The 25,468-nt window shown below is 34.7% G+C and overlaps 3 protein-coding genes across 4 annotated transcripts; all 3 read left to right on the top strand.

The window, feature by feature from the left end:
• The first annotated feature begins 4,866 nt into the window (after positions 1-4,866).
• LOC110726518 (calcium-dependent protein kinase 10-like) lies at positions 4,867-9,549 on the top strand. The gene is made up of 7 exons (XM_021905995.1): positions 4,867-5,503; positions 6,358-6,501; positions 7,229-7,381; positions 7,531-7,646; positions 7,728-7,895; positions 8,581-8,811; positions 8,910-9,549. Exons 1-7 carry the CDS (start codon positions 4,867-4,869, stop codon positions 9,081-9,083), a joined length of 1,623 nt encoding a protein of 540 aa, XP_021761687.1. The 3' UTR covers positions 9,084-9,549.
• A 2,606-nt stretch (positions 9,550-12,155) lies between these two features.
• On the top strand, positions 12,156-14,089 carry LOC110726247 (probable aspartyl protease At4g16563). The gene has a single exon (XM_021905705.1). It carries the CDS (start codon positions 12,171-12,173, stop codon positions 13,488-13,490), a length of 1,320 nt encoding a protein of 439 aa, XP_021761397.1. The 5' UTR covers positions 12,156-12,170; the 3' UTR covers positions 13,491-14,089.
• A 3,046-nt stretch (positions 14,090-17,135) lies between these two features.
• LOC110726517 (dnaJ homolog subfamily B member 4-like) lies at positions 17,136-25,156 on the top strand. Of its 2 annotated transcripts, none has more exons than XM_021905993.1 (2): positions 17,136-18,111; positions 24,336-25,156. In XM_021905993.1, exons 1-2 carry the CDS (start codon positions 17,501-17,503, stop codon positions 24,772-24,774), a joined length of 1,050 nt encoding a protein of 349 aa, XP_021761685.1. In that variant the 5' UTR covers positions 17,136-17,500; the 3' UTR covers positions 24,775-25,156. The 2 variants fall into 2 exon arrangements, with proteins under 2 accessions (XP_021761685.1, XP_021761684.1); XM_021905992.1 differs by having other exon boundaries at positions 17,142-18,111; positions 24,333-25,156.
• The last annotated feature ends 312 nt before the right edge of the window (positions 25,157-25,468 follow it).

The following is a 25,468-nucleotide window of genomic DNA, read 5'->3' as shown; positions in this document are numbered from 1 at the left end:
AATTGAAATTCAAAGGAAAATGGGTTAGTTGGTTGATCAAAGAGTTTTGCATATTATTATCATGTTGATTCCAAATTGAAGCCACATAAGCCAATTAAAGTAATTCAATCAGATCATCCATGTAATCAACTTTAATTAATTAGGCCCAGGTGAAACCTTTATCCCTAGGTACCAAATAATTACTTCTACTTTTTTCTTTTTGTTATTTTTAAGAGAATAATCACTTTTATTTACTTTTCATAAAAGCATTGGTAAAACCATAGTAATCAAAATTTGTCTATCTAAAGAACAATTTATCGTGGACGATTCTATCTTTCTTATATAGTTATATACTTAGATCGTCCTTATACTCCATAACTAATACAAGTATATATAGAAAAATCAACATTATTAATTCCAGTGTACTTGTGATATACGAGTACTTAGATTTGTTTAATGTGTATTTTAATTTAAAATATAATATTGACTTTTTTTTTTAAATATACGTATTGAAGTATATAATGTCAAAATTATGCTTCGAAAACTGTTAAAAGTCAAATGTTACAATTACTTTAGAGCAAAACGAGTATACTAATTATTTACAGGTCGATCACCCACTTTAATGTAAGACAAAAGAATTACTTCGTTCACTAACAATTCGATCAACTTGGAAACCTTACATATATATACTCCTATAGTCCTATAACTCCTATTTGACGTATTTGTGAAACAAACAACAATCTACTCTCCTAGCTTAGAACTAGAAGTAAAACGCAAACTCCAAAACCCAACCACTGCATTAAAAGATTAGTTGTTGATAATTGACACAAAAATTAAATATTTAGGTCTTATCCCTCAATATATAGTGAGTTGGTGAGAAAGGATTATATTAAATAAAACAAGGCACTATCTTAGTGAGTAGTAACCTTAATTAACTGCTAAATTATATATATGTCATGCTTTTAGAAATATCTGAAAGATAATTAAAATCTGTTATATATTTTTCTAAATGTGAAAAATATTTATTATTACATGAAAAATGGTCTAGGTCAACGGTCAAATTGTGGTGTGATACATTATTGGTAAACAACTTCAACAAAAATGGTTAAGTTAAGTCTTTGGTGTTTCTGGAAGATGTTTGACATTTGGTAACACGAAACTTCCATGCAAAGAATTTCAAGTTATGCTGATGAAATCCGTTGGATTTCAGCATTTCACAAGTACAATTTGACTCCTACGGAACCTTCTTTTATTTGGCCGTGTAACATATAATAGTATTATTAGATTATAAGTTATAATTGAATTGATCCTGTCATTCGTGCTTTGTCAACAAGTTATCGCGGTATTTTAATGGATAAATTTATGTCTTGAACTAATTTACAAAGGCACTTGGAGTTCAAGAACAGATAAGTCATACTTGTATAATAATTGAATTGAAGGTACATAAATTGATTTTTAGAAAACTAAATCACCTAGAAGCTTTAGAATAGCAACACCATCAGTTACTCAACGCGTTTAATTATAAGATGACAAATTAAATTGATTAGAATAAAGCATGAAATGTGATTGAAAACGTGATGGTACCTACCTAACTAAGTTTAACCTTGTGAACCCAAAAACACATTTCACACCTATACTAGTTAGCTTTTTTTGAAACCAACCTATACTAGTTAGCTTAAATTGAAGTTTTTCCTTAAATTTCCATCACTTACAAAGTTTCCTTGTAAGTGTGACATATTTTCCAAGTTGGGATGTAAAGCTTTATAAGTTTGGTAGCTATAATATATATCTTAATTATAGCGTGATCGATCCATCTGCCCAAATCAAAAATTATTCCACCAATTCAACAGAGAAAAGCAACCAAACTACTAATTATTTATCAGTTTATGACTTTGATTCTATATTAGGGATAATTAAGAAGGGCCCCACTTTTTTTGACCAATTCTAGCTAATCCACCCATACTATAAACACCATTACCAAAACTTTCAACCAAATTAATATTCCTTCCGCCCGCCTAATTATGAAAATTTGTATCATTCGCATTTGAAAAGATTATGGAAGCTTATAAATTTTGACTCACGTCAATATAAATCAAATTATATGATGGATAACTATAGGAAATAACATGAACATTTCTAAGCTAGAATCTACCTATATTTTTCACATTTTTTAAAAATTTGTTTTCTTTCTTCATACTTTTTGGTATTAAAATAACCTACAAAATAACACAAAGGCCAATTCTTGTAAACTAGTTCAAACAATTTGTGTAGTATTAGTCAAATTGATCAAGTGGTGAATACAAAATAGAAAGGTCAAAATTTTGTTGAATAATTTGTAAGCTAAATTTCAATGATTTTTGTTTAAGGAGTACGAACTAATTTTGTTTAATTTATTGGTATGTGCTCGAACTTAATATTCAAAATTTCCACCTTCCTTTGTTAAAAAAAAATTTACTACTCCCTCCGTCCCAATACATAGTTCCTGTTTGTGGTTTCGATCACGATATTTAAGAAATGGGAGAAAAAGTAAATGAAATACATAAAAAAAAGTAAAAAGTACAATTATAGACAAAAGTTAGAGAGGAATAAGTGAATGAAGTACATAAAAAAGATGAAAAGTATAGTTATAGACAAAAGTTAGAGAGAGAAAATGAAAAAAGTACAAAGCAAGTGGAAAATTCAGGGGTAATTTAGAAAGTATAATAAATAAAGTTTAAAAAAATGAGGGTATTATGATCTTTACATACTATCCTAAAATAGAAACAGGAACAATATTTTGGGTCTCCAAAATAAGGAAACAGGAATTATAATATGGAAAGGAGGGAACAGTAGATTTTCGAGGAAATTAAATTATACTAATTTAGCAAATTAACCAATAAATTAATTACTCCATGGAAATATGGAATACATTACTCCGTACTTTCAAACAAATAACTGGTGAGTAGTTTGGGCGTTGCTTCAGGTTGCTACTTTTGTAGTTGTGTAACTGCTAATTTTTAAAAGGCATTTAATAGTTGTTTGTATGTGTATTCAATACTTTTATAGTATAGTATTAATTTGGGTGCAAGTTTAGAACATTATTGACAATTAGCGTAATGAGAGAGTCTGGGTAGAACATAAACGACGTTCTTATAAACGCTACTTTTTAATATATTAGTATAGATATATGTAGAAATCTGTCGGTGTTTTTTTTATTAGTCTACCCACATCATAACATGTTGTGGATTTTCCGCTATGGTGTATGTGAACAAAATAAAAACCATAATTTCTTCAAAGGAAAATTTGTGAGGAAGGTCCTTTTATATAGACCTTTTTGTGAGAAAGGTCCTTTTATAGAAAAAAAAGGTGGCACAAAAGGTCCTTATATTGTATTTGGGTTGTGGGGAGGGTCCTTTGACCAAATTTCGGTGTTGACTTTTTTTTTTTCCGGCCAAAAAAAGTCACGTGCAAAGCATGTGACCACTTAAGTCCCCCCTCCCTTTTTTCCCTCTTTTCCCTCGTTGCAAAATTAAACTTCAAATTGACAAAGGGTTTTCACTTTACCTTCTCCAATTAGCCTTGAATTACTTTGAATTGCCTTCAATTTTAATTCCAGGGATTACAATTGAAATTTTGGGGTTAATTGTATTCGGAAATTAGGGTTTAATAAGGGGGAAAAGGAGAAAACGAGGTAAAAGAGAGAAAAAAAAAAAGAAAAAAAAAGGAGAACTTAAGTGGTCACGTGCTTTGCACGTGACTTTTTTTGGCCGGAAAACAAAAAAAAAGTCAACGTCGGAATCTGGTCAAAGGACCCTCCCCACAACCCAAACACGATATAAGGATCTTTTGTACCATCCTTTTTTTATAAAATGACCTTCCTCACAATAAGGTCTACATAAAAGTACCTTCCTCATGAATTTTCCTAATTCAAACCCTTTTATTTCTGAGAAAAATTAATTCGATCTATCAATTTTAACGAGCCTATTAATATCTTTCAAAATGTTATTATTTTCCTCTCTTTTGGTGTCATTTCAATTACCATTAGACTTTTATTATATGATTATCGAAGTGGAACCCCATTCTAGAACAACAAATTGTACTCAAATTAGATTCAAATTTAAATGTATATAGTGATATTAATTAATATTAATAGCAACATAACCAACTTATTAATTAATTTATCAATAATGATAACAACATAACCAACATATAATTTCATTACTTTGTATTTCACTTCGATCAGGGTGTACGAGTGTCTTCCCTTTGTACAAGGTAGATCTGCCCCTATTTAAATACTCCCACTTGATAATTTATGTATAATTTTGTATGAGACTCCTTTAACATAATCATTTAACATAGTCACGTGAGATTTTGTATGAGACTCCTTTATAATAGATCGGCTTAAGTTGAATGACACTACCCGACAATTCCCTAGGTGCGTTCTATTCTCGATCTATTGGAGAATTTGTAGCATAATATATCCACTAAATCAACACAACACATGAACCTACACGACCCCACTCTTACCCAGCTCTACACACACTCTTAAACATTCTCATGCCAACTATTACCATCTAGATCAAAATTATCAGCACACCCTTTCTTACCCTATATTCTTAAACAAGCAAAAAAAAATTTAATAAGAAAAGTATAATACTAAAATTATTAATTAGTAACCATCACCCATCCTTTGATAAGTAGCGCCTACTAATCTAACTTCCAATATCTTAACAAAAACCAAATAAAATGTCACCAACTTTTGTTGGTTTTTGAATAACACCATTTTTCTCAACTGATCTACCTCTTCAATTTCTCCCTTCTCACCTCAAATTTTCTCTCTTCTCTCCATATTTTCTCCACCAAAAAAAAAAAAAAAAAAAAAAAATTCAAAGTGATCATCAAATTTTAATGGGAAATTGTAACGCTTGTATTAGACCGGAAGAACTCCCTAAAAAAACCCCACAAACCAAGAAGAAAAAAACCCGGCCTAACCCATACTCAATAAACCAACCTCAACCGGCCCCGGTACGAGTTTTAAAAGACATTATTCCCGCGGTTGGACCGCGTATTAGTGATAAATATGTCATAGGCCGAGAGCTCGGCCGAGGCGAGTTCGGGGTTACTTATTTATGTACAGACCGGGAGACTAAAGACCGGCTCGCGGTCAAGTCAATATCGAAAAGAAAACTACGAACCGCGATTGACGTAGAAGATGTAAGGAGGGAAGTAGCTATCATGTCTACTCTTCCGGTTCACCCCAATATAGTACGTCTAAAGGCGGTGTATGAGGATAATGAGGCGGTTCATTTGGTGATGGAGTTGTGTGAAGGTGGTGAGTTGTTTGATCGGATTGTTGCACGCGGACATTACTCGGAACGAGCCGCGGCTACCGTTGCGAAGACGGTTGCTGAGGTTGTTAAGATGTGTCATGATAATGGTGTTATGCATAGAGATTTGAAGCCGGAGAATTTCTTGTTTGCTAATAAGAAGGAGAATTCTCCTCTTAAGGCTATCGATTTCGGCCTCTCCGTTTTCTTCCGACCTGGTTAGTATGTTGTTTTTGTTAATATTCGAGATCGATCAGTCTCACATACATGAATATAATATGAAAGCACAGATTTAAAGTGAGAAAGGTCTATGTTAGTGTTTGAATGTTTAACATAGAACTTCCTCGCTTGTTTGCGCGTGAATGTGTTTTTAGTGTTAGATGATTGATTTTACGTGTTTGTTTTGACTTGAAATGACTACGATTTAAAGTACGTACTAGATATAAGTGGAGTAAATAGTGAAAATTAAGCACTTATAAATGCTTTCAATAAGTGTTACAAGAGGGAGGGAGAGTGTAAATTATGTGATCAAGTGATCAACATTTCATAAGATCTTTTGTTAATGATGTAATTAGATGAATTAGAGAAGTCCTAAAAGAGTAAAAGGAAGCTTAGCTCTTTTTTTATTTTTAATATTTAATACCAACCTAATTTAAAAAATATTATTAGCAAATTATTTGGAAATTGTCAATGATGATACATCTTAATGTTTTAATTTCTTAGTTTAATTACATGATATTTATCCATATTAACCTATTACTGAAGCCGTAATTTGCATTCTTGTAATACATTTTGTTATGGTCAAATAACCAACACATATAATTTGATATAATACGAATGGTATGAATGTATGATTGCGAAGGTATATGTATCACAATATCTACCTTTTGTATTTTCATAAACTTGTATTCTAAGTCAATTTTTACAATTATTCAAATCTTACTTCATTATCTAATCTGAATATATTTCTTTGACTAGAATAGTGGAAATGTTCAAATGAAAATGGATTAAATTAAACATTGATTTTGATCTATAATGTTGATTAATTTTTAAATTGGGATAATAAAAACAGGAGAAAGGTTCACAGAAATAGTGGGGAGCCCATATTATATGGCCCCAGAAGTGTTGAGGAGAAATTATGGGCCAGAGGTGGATGTGTGGAGTGCTGGAGTTATTCTGTACATTCTTCTTTGCGGTGTTCCTCCTTTTTGGGCAGGTACTTTCTTTATTGCTTCCCACCTATTTCATCAATGTTACTGTTTAATTTATTTCAATCTACTAACTTTTTAGCTGGAAATTATTAAATATGATGTATATTAATTCTTGTTGTTTTTATTTAGAATTGTGGATTAGAATTAAGAATTTGGGTTGATAGGTGTTATACTTCTTGTATAAGTTATAATAAAGAATTTGGAGTAGTCAAGAGTCTAATGATGTTTTGTGATACGTAAGGTTAGTTATGTGACGTTGAATACTTGAGTGTGTGGCCGTGTAGGTTTACTTATTTTTAGGAGCGCTAACCTATTAAGGTGTATAATAGACATGATGCAAACATTATTAAGAACATTACTGATGGTTCATAAGATGTGCCATTGTCACTTGACAGATGATGGCAAGTAACGATTAAATTTTTGTCCGAAACTAGTTGTTACATTGCCTTGAACTTTTGAAAATAAAATTTGATTTTAGAAAACCAACCTTTAATAGCTGTATTACTTAATCTGCTATCCATTATTCTTAAGTTGAGTAAGGGCATGTTAAGAAATTCGATCACAAACATTACAGTACAATTTAGGAAAAGTAAAAACTTTTGCATGCAGGATATCTTGAAATAGTACGTGTGACTATTAATTTTCAATAGACGGGTTAGTATGATTTGAGAATTTCTTCATTCTTAGAAGTTACGTTGTGCTCTTATAACCTTAATTTGCCTTGGATTGCAGAGACCGAGCAAGGTGTTGCACTGGCTATCTTACGAGGAGTGCTCGATTTCAAGAGAGAACCATGGCCTCAAATATCTGAAAGTGCAAAGAGTCTTGTGAAACAGATGTTGGATCCAGACCCTAAAAAGAGATTAACTGCTCAACAAGTTCTAGGTGAGCCTTATTTTTTTCTCATCTTAGTATAAGATAGACTTTGATGCATCAAAGGAGACGATAATGCTTCTCCCTTTCTTCGCTTTCCTAAGTGTTCATGTGCATTTCGCCTGAAAAGAAACGTATGTGCATCTCTTATCTATATGTAGAACACCCTTGGATACAGAATGCAAAGAAAGCTTCAAATGTTCCATTGGGAGATATTGTTAGGACAAGACTCAAGCAGTTTGCCGGGATGAATAGATTCAAGAAGAAGGCGCTAAGGGTAAGCATTCGAGATTGTTGACATCATCTAGGATAACCAATGGAATTTGTTATTAAACTTGGAATGTTGGATGTTATATAGGTCATAGCAGAACATTTGACAGTTGAAGAGGTAGAAATTATCAGAGATATGTTCATGCTGATGGATACTGACCGCGATGGAAAAGTAACATATGAAGAATTGAGGGCTGGCCTTCGAAAGGTCGGTTCTCAACTTGGCGAGGCAGAGATAAAGCTCCTCATGGAAGTGGTAAGCTTTCATGAACCTGTGTCATCATTACTATTTCTTGAAAAAACATATGCTAGGTATCTACTTTATGCTGTGTACCTTTTGATGAAATGGTATTGTAATGAAAGTTTCCATGTGTTTTCTAGCCTTTACAATCTAATTCTTTAGTGTTATGAACTCTGCTTCTGTTGAGGAAAATTCTCCTTTTTTCTCTTTTAAGGACATTGTAATGATTCATCTATCCAACTCAAAATGATTCATCTATCCAACTCAAAATGAAAAGTGAAAATTAAAAATTGTTATGGTTCCCTATAGTACTTTTACAGTTTACAGTCTTGCTTAAACACGAATAGTCTAGTTAGTAGTGACTCTGGTTTATAGCAGAGATCGAGTAGGTCTAGTTTGGGTGCTGGATGAGAAATAACTACGCGCTAGTTTGTTCTTGAAGAAACGAGCAATCAACAAAGAAAAATCTAGTGAACTTGAAGAAATTAGCATTTTAACTCTGTTAGACTCGCCTTTTATTTTAAGTTTTTGGTACATAATGAAGTGTCAAATGTCCATACCCATGTCTGAGTGTTGAAATTTCAGCATATATAAATTAAGAGTGTGTAAGATAACTTAAATACACATATAATTTAAGCAAGAAGTTTCCTTCTCCCATTGTTAATTGCTGATGTGTTGCCAACACAAATTTTCTGTGCAGGCTGATGCTGATGGAAATGGTTACTTGGACTATGGAGAGTTTGTGGCAGTGACTATCCACTTGCAGAAAATGGAGAACGACGAACACTTCCAGCGAGCATTCATGTACTTTGACAAAGATGGAAGTGGTTACATTGAGCTGGATGAGCTTCGAGATGCATTGACTGATGAATCAGCTGAAACTGATGCAGATGTTCTAACTGAGATCATGCGCGAAGTTGATACAGACAAGGTAACTCTCCCCCTCTCTGCTCGATTTTTGACCATATGATGCCGTCTAAACTATCAGTCCATCATATCAGTTTCTGACATATTCAATGTTTTTCTTAGGATGGTCGAATTAGTTACGAAGAGTTCGTGGCAATGATGAAAACCGGAACTGATTGGAGGAAGGCTTCTAGGCAGTACTCAAGAGAAAGATTCAAGAGTTTAAGCCTTAACTTGATGAAAGACGGTTCACTACAACTTCATGATGGAATGACTGGTCATGCAGTTGTAGTGTAATATATGAGGAAGAAGGTTTTTCGGGTTGCTTCTTTTTTTGCATTTTTCCTGAACCTCAAGTGATCTCTAAATGAACCAAAGCATAACAAAGCAGTAACACTTCATTCATGGAGCATCGAACCATAAGATCATTGTCTCGGATTGTATGTCCTCAAGTGTGTTTACTAGCATCATCATAATCAACTGGGGGGGGGGGGGGGGGGGGGCGCTTCTGAGGTTGGGAGAAAGTGTTGGTCTTGAAGTTTTCGTAAGTAATTTTTATAGATGAAGGTTTTTGTATTGTATATCTCTTCTTTCTTTTTCTTTTTCTATGGTGATCAATTGGTATTCCATACTTAAATCTGTATAGTGATTATTCAAGCTCTTTTTATAGCATGTAACATTATCAATTGTCTATTGGGTATTTGTATTTCTTTTATGCCTAAATTATTGAGGCAAAATTTTAAGATGATATATGGTTTATTAATTGGTTTTCCATGTTAGATAATATTTGAAATTTCTTGATTTAAATTTTACTCCAAATTTTATGTATATATCTTGATTTTTGGTCCAAATGCCACTAAAAAGAGTGATGTAACCACATAGGTAAAGTTTGTTATCATAGTTAACTTAGTGACTTTTGGAGTGTATAACATACAAACTAGTTATTGACCCAAGCGATGTTCCAGTTCATTATAAATCTATTACTTCAATCAAAGTATACTTTGGTCTTGTTTGACACTGAGAGCTTAAATAGCGTGTGTTTTTTTTTTTTTTAAAAGATGAGATCTTAAGTACGTAGTTAGTTGTTTGTGTAAGCTAGTTGGTTTGACTATAATTTTTTTTTTTTTTTGTTAGTATAGAACAAATAATAAATCAAATCTTTATAATTTTGATGTCAATATATACTATTAAAGATTATTGCTTGTACTCTGTAACTACAATTTTATGAATTAATGCACAAAAAATGGAGTAATGATTAATTTCTTACAAATTATATTATTGTGCAATTACTAAGGATTTCAAGGGGAATTTAAATAGGGTGGTTATACATATGAAAAGCTTTTCAATCAAATTATATTATTGTGCAATTATTAAGAAGGAAATTTAAATAGAGTAGTGGTTATACATATGAAGAGTTTTTCAATTCAATTAAACATTAATAAATGGAGGTTAAACCAATGAAGAGTTTTCCAAGAAGACTAAACATTACTACACTTCGATTATGTGGCAAGGTTGGAATATGGTGTGGCGCAATAACACAAAAAAAAATGACACATGGCGATATAACACTCCTTACCTTGGAGTTTTAATAATAATATAGATTAAAGGAGCCAAGATGTGGAATTGTGGATCACATAATCAAAATTCTTACTGTTTGCTTGATGATATAGGTAAGTAAAAATTATTATTACTAATTCACTAGTAATGATAATGTGTTCATCCAAATAATATACTGTACTCACCATCTATTAAGTGCAATTTCAAAAAAATTGCGAATTTGAAAAAAGTATAACTTTTTATGTGCAACCAAACGATCACTAAATTGGCACAGACACGACACATATAAGAAGTAAATGATTAAACAAACCTGTTCGGTTATGAAATTGGGCTTCAAGCATTACAAACTGCCGCCCATACGATTGTTGTCGTGGATATACAGCTAGATATCAATTGCTACACCCAGTCGCCCACTTCAACATGCCTAATTATGTACTTATACTTTACTTAAAATAGAAACCTTGGACTAATATAATTCGCCTTGAAATTTCTGTACTAATTAATTTCTTCATATTCTTCGTATATATTATATATTATCTTACATACCTACCAAAAAGGATTAGCCTTTTCCTTAATTAATTTCTTATTAGTACTAATTAAGACGGTGTCACGTACGAACACAACGGTTATTAGTCAGTTATACATACGTTAGTGAGGAGCCAGGATTCAAGGGATGTTGGGTCAGTTCCTCGTCAGCTTATAAGGTCTAATTGACATGGAAATCACTATCTAAGAATAATTAAGTTTATAATAATGAGTTCTCGAGATTTGGCTATTGCTAAGCACCAAAAGTTACAAGAGCTGACGTCTTAGGTACTTGCTATTTTTAGGCAGTCTGATCCAAAGTTTTGCTTTGTTTTGGTGGTAGCTTTCTAAGTAGCCGTTAGCGTTAATTTTGATTAGATTAAAAAATTTATTAGGAAAATTTATGGAGTAGAATATTTGGCACGGTAATGGTTAGCCCGTTATTAATTGGTAGGCTAGTAAAAGTAATGTTTGGGCATCATATCTTAATCATTAAAAATGTTAGCATTTCAAAGGTATGTAGTAATTTTGGTCTAACAATAAGCTTAGATAATGTGAATAGAACATACACTTAAAGCTAAATATTCCACTTTAAAAAGAGAGATTGACAAGATTTGTCTGTAATCTTTTATCATGCCGACTCTTGATGGCTGAAGCCCAAAAAACTATTAACACTCTATCTAAAATTTAAATTGGTTGAAGTCTCAAAAAAGTACAATTACTCTATCTCGGAATCTAAGATAACATAGTGTAAGTAAGGAAATGGAAAATTAAACTATATTATAAGGCTGTTAAAAAACTTGGTTACTAATTAATAAAATTGGCATGCTGACGGGCTGGGTTTCCATTAGCAACGATAATCATTGCCAACTAATTCATAACAGACTTAGTTAGCTTGCATCTTCATCCATGCTAAGAGCCAAGCAAGCACACCTTCATATCACTATCTACTTCGTATTAGTTAATAGTTCATAAAAATTTAAAGACTTCATATTATTTATTAGTTCCCTTAATCAATCATTAAAATGCCCATATTCTCTTTATATATATAACCTCTTGAAACAATAAGCTATGATCATAATAATACTACCTAAACATACACTTAATTGTAGAAAAACACATAAACAAAACATGCCTCAAATAATATCCTCTTTCATCACCATATTCACGTTTTTACAATTAGCTCTAATACTTTGTACCTCTCAATCCTTTGCAAAAGTTTATACTACTCCTAATACCTTAATTATCGGCCTAACTCATTCGAGGAATGTCGTCCCTCTAAAGCACTCTAATGCTCTACTTATGGCTAAGGAAATTCAACCAGAGCCAGCAATGTTCGATATGGTGGAGCCACTAAGAGCGACTAGGGACGGATATTTAATGTCCTTCAACCTAGGGACACCGCCTCAAGTCATACAAGTCTATATGGACTCAGGAAGCGACCTTACTTGGGTTCCTTGTGGAAATGTATCCTTTGATTGTATAGAATGTGATCAATATTATAGGATAAATAGGTTAACAAGTGCATTTTCTCCCTTAAATTCATCTTCCTCTCTTAGGATTTCTTGTTCTAGTCCTTTTTGCACCCAAATCCATAATTCTGATAGCTCATATGATCCATGTGTTATGGCTGGATGCTCATTGAATACCCTTCTTAAGGGCACATGTTCTAGGCCATGCCCTTCATTTGCTTACACGTATGGGGGTGGCGGTGTTGTAACCGGGACATTAGCCAAGGACTTACTAAGAGTCCATAGTACCGGCCCTAGTAGTACCACGAAAGACTTTCAACGATTTCGTTTTGGATGTATAAGGCAAGCTTATAAGGAACCTTTAGGAATAGCAGGGTTTGGAAGAGGCTCACTCTCATTACTATCACAACTAGGGTATCTTAATAAAGGTTTCTCCCATTGTTTTGTGTCCTTCAAATTTGCTAGTAATCCTAATATTTCGAGCCCTCTAATCATTGGCGACGAGGCTATCTCTTCCAAGGAGTCATCCAAATTTACTCCATTGTTGACTAACCCTACATACCCTAACTACTACTACATTGGCCTAGAAGCCATTACAATAAGCAATATGAGCATGAAAGAAGTACCAATGAAGTTGAGAGAGTTCGATGCTAAGGGCAACGGAGGGATGATGATTGACTCCGGAACCACATATACACATTTACCCGAACCCTTGTACTCACAACTCCTCCTAGACCTTCAATCAGCCATCCAACATCCTCGAGCCATTGAGCAAGAAAAACAAACCGGATTTGACCTTTGTTATTACATCCCATGCCCTAACAACAATGGAAGTAGTAATTGCTTGGAGAATGATGATCTCCCTTCAATTACATTCCATTTCTTAGATAATGTGAGCTTGTTTGTGCCAAGGGCTAATAATTTCTACGCCATTCGTCCGCCAAGTAACTCTAGTGTGGTGAAATGCTTGTTATACCAAGGTATGAACGACGAAAATGATGGTAATGATAGTGGTGGTCCGGCTGCTATTTTTGGAAACTTTCAGCAACAAAATGTTGAGGTTGTTTATGACTTGATGAATGAGAGAATTGGGTTTAATCCAATGGATTGTGCTGCTGCCTCTTCATCACCTCAAGTACTTCGGTCATAGGGTCTTAAAAAATAAAAAAATTACTCTTGCAAGTTACAACACCAAAAATAATACAATAATACACCCTCCGTCTCATTTTCATTTTTCTCATTTAACCAAAAAGCTTTCACTAAAAACAATAGCGGTAGACGGAGGGAGTAACCACTAGATAGTATACGTACGGAAATTTCACGTGCAAGAAAAGATTTTTGGAAAAATTATGATAGGAAGTATTACTCTCTTAGCTCCGTTCTTGTATACTTACAACACTTTATTTCTATATGGTATAAGATCACTATTGTTTAAGTGTTTCCCTTCCCAATAAATAATCCCACTTGCAATTTTATTTTTCCCTTTCTAGTCACTTTTTATCAATAACTCAAAACCATAACATAATTTTATTTTTCCCTTTCTAATCACTTTTTATCTCGTCCAAATGTTTCCAAGGTTTTTTTCTTAGTCGATTGACAATTAATTTATACCAATTGGTTGTTGGTGTATTGGTGATTGGGGCTACACTTGATAGGGAAGATCGCGTGTTCGATCCCCCACAACAACAATTGGGAGGGGATTGGAACCTAACCACCCAGAACTGATCCCAAAATCCGAATTAGCCCAAAGGGTGAAACGGGTGGAACAAAAAAAAAAATTAATTTACCCATACCAAAAAAAAAAAAACTTTATATCACCCCACATACACAATTTATAATGAAAAATGTTATACACAAATTCTTGATTAAGGCGGAATTTTATAATTAAGTTATTGTAAGACGAGTTAAGATTACCCTTATAGTATTTAAAGTTAACCCTTATAAATACTATAAAAGTTCCCATTTTCCTAATTTAAATTTTACCATATATAAACACTTATAATATATTAGATTAATCATATAGCTTTCAAAATCATGTATGATGTCTCCTTTATAAGTTACACATTAAAATACAATCAAATTCATTACAAATTAAAAGTTATCCTTAAAGGGATTAAAGTTACTATAAAAATTGTTAAGTTACCCTTACTTGACCGTCTCAAAATAAAATTAATGTAAATCCACCTCATACAAGCCTTATTGTGTTCAATGAATATTGTTCTATTAACTCCCTACACAATTGATTTAATACATACAAAAAATAGTTATCGACAATTACTCGGTAATTAATATTCCCTCTCTCCCAAAATGACGAGTTTATTTCTATCTTGTATGGTCCTTCAAAACGTATCTTTGACCATTAATATTTTTAAGGAAAAATTGACAAGAACAATCCCAACTTTGCTCAATTCGCCCAAAATAATACCAATTTTCGATTATTTTTTAATAATCCGAACTTTAATATGAATTTACTTCTAATGGTCCCAGGTGACCAATAACTTATTGAATTGGTTAATTTAAAATTTTAACGTACACGTGTCATCACGTAATTGGTAAAAAATTAGTTTAATTTTAATTTTTATTTATATTATTGGTTTAATTATTTAATTAATTAGCTTAAAAAATATTATTTAAAAAAAACCACCATCCCAACCACCGCCGCCCTCTGCCAGCCTGACCCCAACCACCGACTGTCGGCGCCTAGTTGGCCCATTCCCCTATCCCGCCGGCTCTTTTCCCCCCTCCCCTACCGGCGAAGCCCACCCTACCCCTTTCCCCTTTTTGTTTGGTTTTAAGGTTGTTTTGGGTTTTCTAGGTTGTTTTAATTTGGGTAGGGTTTATGGTTTTGGGGGACGGCGAATAGGAGTGGGGGTCGTTTTAGAGAGGGTGGGGCGTTTATGTGGTGGATCGGGGAAAGGGGAGGAGGGTGGCGCGTCGCGGTGGGGGAATTGGGGAAGGAGAAGCAGCGGGCTGCTAAGGTTGTTCGTGGGAAGAGGAAAGGGGTGAGGTGGGCTTCGCCGGCGAGGGAAGGAGTAAATGAGTCGGTGGGGGAGGGGAGAAATTCACCGGCGGGATCCGCCAGCTAGGGAGTGGTCAGCCCAGCGCCAACAGCAGAGGTAGGGGTCAGGCGCTGGGCTGCGGTGGCTGGGCTGGCAGAGGGTTTTTTTAAAAAAAATTTTGTATAGTTTTTTAATTTTTAATTTTTTTTTTTACTTTTTAGTTAATTATTTTAATTTAATTTTAATTTTTTAAATTTTTTTTTAACCAATCACGTCTTGACACGTGTTAGGTGACTTGTTATAACAAGTTTTATAACCGGTTAGGACCATTAGAAGCAAATTCATATTAAAGTTCGGATTATTAAAAAATAATCAAAAGTTGGAATTATTTTGGGTGAATCGAACAAAGTTGGGATTAGTCCTGTCAATTTTTCCTATTTTTAATTATATTTTAACAAAAAGGTAAAACTTTAACATTATTATACTATACATTGACAAGAATCCAATAATAACTTTGCGTAAGTTAAAATGCAAACTTTATTCTCTCTCCCAAAAAAACTCTACCCGACCCTTTCTCCTCTCTTCTAAACCCTAGCCTCCATTGTTAATTTTTAAGGGGCTTTTATCGGATCTTTCCAGTGAAAAGCCTCAATCTATGGTTCTTTTTTTTTTTTTTTTTAAACTTATAATAATGATTTCTCCGCTTGAGAGGAACTTGTCTCCCTCGAAAGACATGGTTAATTTTTCTCCTTCGAAAGACAAGATTTTTCAAACTCCCTTATCACAAGAATTTTCTTCCTCCCAAAATTACAAAGCGACGACGGATCCACTCAAAAAGCTGTATGAGGCAACAAATCGAGAAAGTCCCAAATTGTTATACCTATGTGAAATTTGTTATATACACCCGGGTGCAAGGTGCAACAAAATATATTATGCTCATTTGATATATATATATATATATATATATATATATATATATATATATATATATATATGTATGTATATAATTTTTTGCTCATTTTAAACTCTAAAATGAGCAAAATTATATCAAATTAGCAAAATAACTCCTTTAGGTGGACATACCTCTATGTGCACCTGGGGGGTATATAAAAGGTTCTCATATCTAAGTATTTGAATTCTTAGTACGTCTTTAATTCTTGTTTGATTTTGTTAAATCTATTTTCGTTGTCTTGAATTGTCAATTGTAGATGTCGTATGGCTTTAATCAATGAAAATTAGTGTCTCTAGGGACTTTTTTTAAAAAAATTAATATCTTTGCATAATTATTAGAGCATCTCCAATGGACAACGGTACACAAAAGGGACCTGGTTGCAAATTAAATAAAATTGAAAGAATGTAGCTTACCATTGGAGTGAAAGCATTGATGTGGCTGATTAAACAAAAGCTACATTGCTTGGTTTTTCAAAGAAAACTTCATCCACTTAAATTATGACATGTGTATGATAAAACTATTTTACTTAATTACTACTTTCGTTTCATATTATTTGCAACGATTTGACATAAATTAGAGAGGAAAAATGTCTAATCGTTACAAATAATATGAAATGGAGGTATATTATTTTTTTCAAGCTACCATACGTAATTGCTCACCATTAAATTAGCGTACTTTATAGCTACAAAATATACTAGCTTAAAAAGTTTTATATATCAAGATATTGTAATTTACCAATGTCATCATTGAGGATGCTCTTAAAATTCATTTTTTTAATAAAGAATAATAATATATGTAATCCTAAACATAAAATAGACTTTAAAATGAAATAAAATTAATAATTTACGACACAATCACACATAAATCAGTGTAATAAACGTGGAAAACTAAAGATGAAGTATGTAAAACTGAAAATAATTCCACGAAAATTCCATTTCAACGACCGTATCTATTGTAGGCCCACTAACACACGTTGTGTCATCTTCATTCATATTTTCTTCCATTCCATATAATCCACCATTAACATACTCTTTTTTTTTTCTCTCTCCTCTTCTTCTTCCTCCTCTTACACACCTCCACGTCTTCCCTTTCCCAACGGTAACACAACATTCAAAATCCCCCAAAAAAACAAAAATCCCACAAATTCAACCCTTATAATCATCAATCATTAACCCCACAAAAAATTTCAAAAAAAATTGATTATCTAAAATGGGGGTTGATTACTACAACATTCTCAAAGTTAATCGAAATGCAAGCGAAGATGATCTTCGAAAATCGTATCGTCGATTAGCAATGACTTGGCACCCAGATAAGAACCCTAATAACAAGCGTGAAGCTGAAGCGAAATTCAAGCAGATTTCCGAAGCTTATGATGTTTTGAGTGATCCCCAGAAACGTCAGATCTACGATCTTTACGGTGAAGAAGTTCTCAAATCCGGTCAATTTCCGCCGCCTCCTTCCGCCTCTCACGGCGGCGCGTCGGCCTCACACCACCGGAATCGACACCACCATCATAATGGAAACCCTAACCCTAATTTCTCGTCGTTTCGGTTTAATCCGAGGGATGCTGAGGATATTTATGCGGAATTGTTTGGGGATGGAGGGGGTTCGAACCCGGGTGGTAGAGCTCCTAGTAGAGGGAGAAGTTATAGAGATGGGTATTTTCGGACATCGAATGGTGTAGGTGGAGAAGGGGTGGCTCCGCAAGTACAGAAGAAAGGGCCTCCTGTTGAGAATAATTTGCCTTGTAGTTTGGAGGATTTGTATAAGGGTGCTAAGAAGAAGATGAAGATTTCTAGGACTGTTGCTGATGATACTGGGTATGTTATGTTGTTTCTTAAATTTTGATTTTTGTTTGGAATTTGTCTGATATTTTTTGATCGTTTTTGTTTATTATACTTGTTATTTTTGTGGTTTTGTGAGACTCTTATGTGGAGTATTGACTGTTGAGGTGTAGCAAATTGATCAATTATGGGTTTTCTGGGGTTATTATGGATTGAATTATGGGTCTTGTTAGCTGCTGGCATTTGCAATTTTTGTTATACACCCGGGTGGATTGTACAGCGGAGGGTATTTGATTTTTGCGTATTTGGGAGGCTTCAATTTTGCAAACAATGAGTGTCGGTGTATTGTATGCTTCGTACACGGGTGTGTAAGGACATTTAGGCACATATTAGTGTTTGTGTGTTTGTGCATTCCTGTGCAACAGCAGAATAAGAAAATGAAAACTGATATCCGAGAAAAGGATAGTCTTGTGAGGCTAGGCACAGTGGTGGCTCATTGAATTAGTGTAACTAAATGTATTATTGTTTGTTTAGAAGGTTAGCTTATTTGTTGAAACATGAGATAGGTTGGTGAGTGTTTGCTATGATTCAATGAGAATGAGATGTAAACAAAAAAGCTATAGGCTAAAGCCAAATTATGACCTAAGAATCATGTTTGTTAGGAAGTTTGTAGTTTCTCAATGAGTGAAAGCGGAGCTTGGAAATTAAGTTGGTTAATGATGATGTCAGATTTTGTGTCTATCGTAGTTATCGATTAACAGTTCTTGAGGTTGATGATAGTCTTTGTCGTGGTTAAAGCTGAAGTTATGTGGATGAGTTTGGATTTATGGTGGAATGTGGACATTTTACCGTTGATAGATTATTAAGTTAGGCATTTGGAGTTTGCACCGTCACTATCTGAGGTCAATTGTGGTTGAATGGTATCTTATCATGGAATTTATAAGTTGGATTTGGAACTTATTGTGCGAAGTAAACCATGGATGAATTTGATGATTGTCTAGGAGGTTACTAATTATCAATATACTTTAGAAAGAGCATGAGCTGTATCATTACAATCTCAAGAGATATATTGTTGGATCCTTATGGGGATATTAATTTATGCATACTTTATTGAGTTTTATATTAGCTCATGATGGATTTACTATTATCTTAGATTATGACTCTGTTTTGTCAACGGAGAGTTTCTCAATGGACTTGCAGTTTTCGATGGTGGCGTGACATTTGAGGATTCTTTTGGTCCTGCTTTATGTGGTTTTTAGCTGAAGCAGTTGCTTCAACATCTTAGAATTTCGAAGTACATTTTTGGACTTGGTAGCATGGGCAGCACAACATCAATGGTTTTGGATAATATTAAAGGTTATTTTTTTTTTTTTTTTTAAACAAAAAATCTCTATCTATTATGGTAAGTTTGGAATTTGGAGTTTGCAGTTTGATTACCTGAGGCTTAATGTGGCTGTATGGTAGCTTATCAGGAGTTTCTAAGATGGATTTAGAATTTACAATGGGAAGTTTGAGCAATGGATTATATTAGTGATATTTTGGTATGTTGTCAATCATCTACAACCACAGGTGTATACTAAGAAGAGTATGAACTTATCAATACAACCTCAAAGAGATTTAGAGTTGGAGCCATAAATGGTTGTTATAGCTTTATGCATAGTTTTATGGTTGCTCATGATGGATTTACTTTTATCTTTGATTATCTCTTGAAATCTCAATGGACTTGTTGTCCCTATGGTGGCAATGTGGGGTATATCAGTTTATGTAGTTGAAGGATAGTTAATATCAGGTTGGTTATTAAGTGTAGAATTTGGAGTTCTCTCTCTAGGAAAGATTAAGACAATTGTTTTTGAATGTCAGATGCTGGCATGTTACAGTATATGTGCTAGTAAAGGTATTGATTCTCGTACACCTTGAAAAGTTATCATATGATTTTGAGATGCACTTTGTTGGAATTGGCAGAAATAAGTGATAGATCAAATTAGTAACTGATTTTTTTGATCCTGGTGTGTGTTAGTTTGGCCAAGAAGTTATTTCAAATTGCTTAGCATTACTTTTTGAATTGGTAGCGTGGGCAACAAACATCAACTTTTTTGGAAAATATCGAAGTGTTGTTATGTCCCTTAAATTAATTCTGCCCATCATGTAATTTAGGGGCCGTTTGGTTGGGGGTATTCATCAAAGGGAATGAGAATCAACGGGAATCATTCCCTTTGTTGTTGTGTGTTTGGCCACTTTTCCATTTCCCCTTTCCCCCTTCATTCCCCCAAATCCCTCCAAGTTCATTCCCCACCCCCCCCCCCAAGGTATTTCCATTCCATTCCTAGGCCACCACCACACCACCATACCACCACCCTCCTACCTACACACATCACCGGAAAACCGCACCACCACCTACCCTTCGCCGCGCCTCCCCCACCCCTAGCCGGCCCTCCCCTCCACCACCTACCCCTAGCCGGCTACCCCTCGAAGACATTCCCTAATCCTGGCCATCCCCTCGTCGCACCGCCTAATACCTAACCCTTCGCCGGAAATCCCCCGGCCGCCCAATACCCCACCATCAAAAACCCTAATCGACCCTTCCCCACCTTCGAAACCGATTGGTTTTTAGAACCATGGCCGCTGATTTTCGCTGGTGGTTTGGGTCGTGGGCTTAGGTTCGATCCGGCGGAAGAGAGGGAGGTTGCAGTTGCGTGGAAGGAGGAGAAAGAGAGGAGGATTGTGGTTGCGTGGAAGGAGGAGAAAGAGAGGAGGATTGTGGTTGCGGTGGCCGGTGTGAGGAGAGTGCTCGGTCAGAGGAGGGAGAGGAAAGGTCGTGGGCGGTGCTGTGCGAGGGGCTGTGCGGCTGCCGGCGAGGGGTTGAGGATGTTTCTAAGGTGGAAAGTGAATTAATTGGTGGTTGTGTGGTGGTGGTGTGGTGGTGGGATTGTTTCCCTTTGTTTAAAACAAACAACATAAAGAATATAAGGTATTTTCATTCCATTCCTTCCATTCCCCTTGTTCATTCCATTCCGTTTACTCCGAACAAACCAAACGGCCCCTTATTCCAGTGATTGGAAAATGATTATACTTCTCAAGGAATTCCCTCAAGTTATCTTGGAATTATTTTAACAGTTTGTCAAATTTTAAGATGATAGAGCTCCAACTAGATGTTACATTGTTACCCCAAAAATTATATTTTTTGCATTAGTCTAAAAAAAATTTGCCTCATTGACTGAAGTTATCTATTTTTTAAACCACTGCGTTTACCTCTTAGATATTTTTGTCATTGTGTTTTATGGGTTAAGTCATTGTTAAGTTGACTGTACCACGTGTCCATATCATTGTGCTCACGGAGAAGCTGACTTTTCCAAAAGAAGTGCCCAAAATTGAACAAAACTTAAAACCTTTGGATTAAGATGCCCAAATTGGTGGTTCAAAGATTGGGCGCCACATAAGTATTTAGTTGCTGCTTTTTCCTCTTTAAAAACTAAAGGTTTAGGTTTAAAAAGGTTTCAAGTTCATATATGACCACTCTCAGATAGGAGCTACCCAAATAAGTTGTGGTTCTATTGGTTCTTTTTTTTTTTTTTTTTTTTTTTTTTTGACTAAGGGTGCCCAAACTGGGATTTCAAACAAGTCTAGTAAGAGTTGGAGGAATTTTAGGTGATAGATACATAGCCTTAGTTATGAAGAGATAAATTTGGTAGTCAGAAACCTTCAATGTTCAAATTCACAACTTGAGATACCTAAACTGGCAGCGTAAAATTAGAGGTGCCAAAATGAAGCGTTTTCAAGCCTTTTACATCTATTTTGGAAATATTCGAATCGAGCACTGAAAAATGTGAGACATATTACAGTTGTGGTTGATATGAGCTGTTATTTTGACTGGTTTGTGGATCTTTGGGTGAGAAATGGCTGGTTTCGATTTTACAATGGAGAGAGTGGTTGTGCTCTATATCAGGTTAACTCATTAAGATGATTCAAGAATTTGATAAATGATAGCTTTCTTTTGTCTTTGGGTGCTCGCTTGAGTATGATATGAGGTGGGAGGCATACAAGGAGGATGGGGGGACGTAAGTGCCGCATTATGAGCTTTGCTTCCCTTCTCGATTAATTGGACAAGATGCTGCATGATTCATTCTCTTGAGGGTATCAAGTCCATTAAATTGTGGATAATTCTAACAGTTTAAGGTATGATGGTTTTTTTTGGTTGCTTCTGCTTTTCATCAGAGAATATATTGGTTCATATACAAATTAAAATACTACAATATGAGTCCTTGAGGTGATGAGGTTTTGTATGTTGGTGCCACAAGTGCTGCATTATGATTTATGAGCTTTACTATTCCTTTCTCAATTAATTGGACAAGATGATTCATGAATAATTCAGGCAGTTTGTGGTGTAATGGTTTCTTTGGCTGTATTTGCTTTTCATCAGAGACAATATTGGTTCATATACAAATTAAAATGCAACATTATGTCCCTTGATGTGATGAGGTTTTGTATAGAGTGTCTTTTAGTTGTGCTAGACTGTTAGTGTTAGAGAATCGACACATTCGAATTCTTCTTAGGGTCCTTTTTACTCTCTTTGACAATTATGTGTAAATCAACAGCTGGCTGCTGCAAGAGATTTAACCTATGATTGCATTCGTATGATTTTTTTTGTGATAATTTTATCTGGCCATTAACTTATTGCAAAAGTAGATTGCCTATATAACATTTGGAAAATAGATTGGTGCCATTTAATTACCTAATCAATAGACTGGTACTGTCTAATGCCCTAATAACAGTTGTATCACAGTTTTAAGCTTCTTAAAACCCTTTGATTGCTCTTTAACCCGTACCATTGCATCATCCCTTTTACAACCTTCAATGCGTTGACTTTTTCTGTGAGCTCACTTAGCACTCTTGGCCCATTGTCTTCTGCGACTATTGTGCTGATTACCAGCCTCTTTCACAACTTATAAGCGTTGTACCAGCTGCAAGGTCGCACCCTCACGCACTGCATCACTTGTGCTTTTCAGTAAAGTCAACTAATATATCGCACTAGAGTTAATATAACCATCCTCGTGTACTCCTCACTTCTTGTCTCTGTCAGTAGGTTGATAACTGGTCGGTTCTGTGCAGACCTGCTCTTTTTTCTTTTTCCCATCGACCCCTTTCTGAATAAAATATTTGTTCCTTCTTTCTACTTGCCCTTCTTTGTTACTAAACTATGCTGCTGTATACTTGTAACTTTTTGGTATCAGTGATGATAAACATGAATTATGTGGTAATGTAGATTGTTTTTCTGTGTTGTTTAGATGCAATCGCTTTGTAACTTTTGATGGTTAATTTTCGTTGGGCGACGTTTGGAGTTAAATATGTGCTAATGTAGATGATTCTGGTTTGTGGACAATTACTAATCTGTTGCAGCTTTTACATTCTAATGGTATAGAGAGACATCTTGTCTCTGAGAACAGAAAGACGAACCCTGCCTAACCTCTTTGTGTAGAGGTTTAAAATAAGACTTTCAAATTTACTTAACTATGACGGCCAAGATAGCCAGATAGGAATGTGGTAGCTGTTTTACAATTTCTGTCTGCAATTCTTACTTAGCTGACAGTTTGTTTTAGATTGAGGGTCTTATAGAAATAACTTCTTTGTTATCACAAAAGCAAGGCTACTTATCCGTGACAGAGTCTTAGTGGTAAATGCATGTAGATTTTTTGTTTTACTGGGTGATTCTGGTTGACTTGGTGAGACCAATAGCAAATGTTAGAGCTGATGCTTTGTTAAGAGTTTGTTACCATCAATGCACATTCCTCTAAGAGACCTAGACTACCCCCAGAACAAGAGGGAAGATGTTGGCTGTATATAGCAGCATCCTCAATTTTGTTTGCTCATTTGCATCTTGCAGTTAATCTGTTTACTGTGGACTGAGTTTTTAATTATTTTTTAATTGCATCTTCACCTACTTTTGCTTGTTCACTACACTTTCTCCATCCTACGAGTTTATTCTTTTGTGTTTGTATGTATGCATTCAAAGTATATTAGTTTAAGCATATTGTATAATGTATCGTTTGTTTGTCATGTAATCCTAACGTATTATGGAGAAAGTATGTTTATACATGTATCATGATGTTTTTATTCATTGAATTGTTTCTTTTGTTACCTTATATTCCTTCAAAAAAGAGAAAAAGGCTATTCTTTGCATTATCTTTGTCATGCACAATAATGTAATATGCCTTTTTTTTGAGATAATATATGGTTCAAATTTGCTGGTTTTCTTGTTGCAGTAGGGTCCGTACTGTAGAGGAGATACTAACCATTGACATAAAGCCGGGTTGGAAGAAGGGCACTAAGATCACTTTCCCTGAGAAAGGCAACCAGGGGCCCGGTGTCATTCCATCAGACCTTATTTTTGTGGTAGATGAGAAACCTCATCCCCTCTATAAGAGAGATGGTAATGATTTGGTGATTGACCAGGACATAACCCTTCTGGAGGCCCTCACTGGAAAAAATATTGAACTGACATCCCTAGATGGAAGGAGTATCACTATCCCTCTAAACGATATTGTTAAACCTGGCGATGAGGTGATTGTACCTAATCAAGGGATGCCAATCTCAAAAGAACCTAATAAAAAAGGCAATCTGAGAGTTAAAATCAATGTGAAGTACCCACCAAGGCTGACCGAGGAACAGAAGGCTGATCTACGAAGAGTTTTGGGTGGAAGCTAGTGAGTATCCCTAAGGATTTCCATTGCTGTCGTGTAAATACAGAACTGATGCAAATTGTGAATACTAGCATGAAAGTAATTGAAGGTTCTGAATTCCACACCCAGGAGAATAGGATAGGTAGTAGTATTATTATCATCAGAAGCTCAGTATTATTTATGTTGATAGCGTTTCTCCTGGAAAAATATGGGAAGAGATGATAGTCTAACTGGAACATTTAGATTTATTTATCGCAGATTTTGTGCGTTGCTGCTTGCAATATTCGTTTCTTTTGTATTCTCTTCAAGCCCAAAAAGAAAACTCTATTCCCAGGTTTTTATTTTTGTACAAGGAAACTGGAAATTCAAAGGTGCTTGTGAGTTAAAATTTTCATTGGTTTTTGACATTTTGAACTGTTATGTGCTTACTTGCAGAACTATGTTTTACCATTGATTTTTAATCTAGATAAAGCTCAGTTATGATTCCACTTTTGCAGTCATACAAGACTGCCTTTTGAAATTGTAAACTATTTGCAGCTAAATTACTCATGCCTGGTTTTCTGCATATTTGTGCTGAACTTAATTTGTTTTCTGTTCTTGTTGTGCAGAATTTATATTCGCTTATCTTAACTTCTACCTTAATGAACATTATAATAAGTTGAGGAGAACGAAACCTAATTTTACGAATGTGAGGGATTCATAGGATGTTTTGGTTGGGT

This window comes from Chenopodium quinoa, unplaced genomic scaffold, assembly GCF_001683475.1.
Source record: "Chenopodium quinoa cultivar QQ74 unplaced genomic scaffold, ASM168347v1, whole genome shotgun sequence".
NCBI lineage: Eukaryota > Viridiplantae > Streptophyta > Magnoliopsida > Caryophyllales > Amaranthaceae > Chenopodium > Chenopodium quinoa.
Note: the sequence above shows the minus strand (reverse complement) of the source record. Positions and strands in the feature narration are given on the sequence as shown.

Excerpts from the sequence above, each read along its gene's own strand:
- LOC110726518 (XM_021905995.1), top strand. The coding sequence starts at position 4,867 with ATGGGAAATTGTAACGCTTGTATTAGACCGGAAGAACTCCCTAAAAAA. Across the intron at positions 6,502-7,228 it reads TGTTCCTCCTTTTTGGGCAG|AGACCGAGCAAGGTGTTGCA; the intron begins GTACTTTCTTTA and ends CTTGGATTGCAG. Across the intron at positions 7,896-8,580 it reads TAAAGCTCCTCATGGAAGTG|GCTGATGCTGATGGAAATGG; the intron begins GTAAGCTTTCAT and ends TTTTCTGTGCAG.
- LOC110726247 (XM_021905705.1), top strand. The coding sequence starts at position 12,171 with ATGGCTAAGGAAATTCAACCAGAGCCAGCAATGTTCGATATGGTGGAG.
- LOC110726517 (XM_021905992.1), top strand. The coding sequence starts at position 17,501 with ATGGGGGTTGATTACTACAACATTCTCAAAGTTAATCGAAATGCAAGC. Across the intron at positions 18,112-24,332 it reads ACTGTTGCTGATGATACTGG|TAGGGTCCGTACTGTAGAGG; the intron begins GTATGTTATGTT and ends TTCTTGTTGCAG.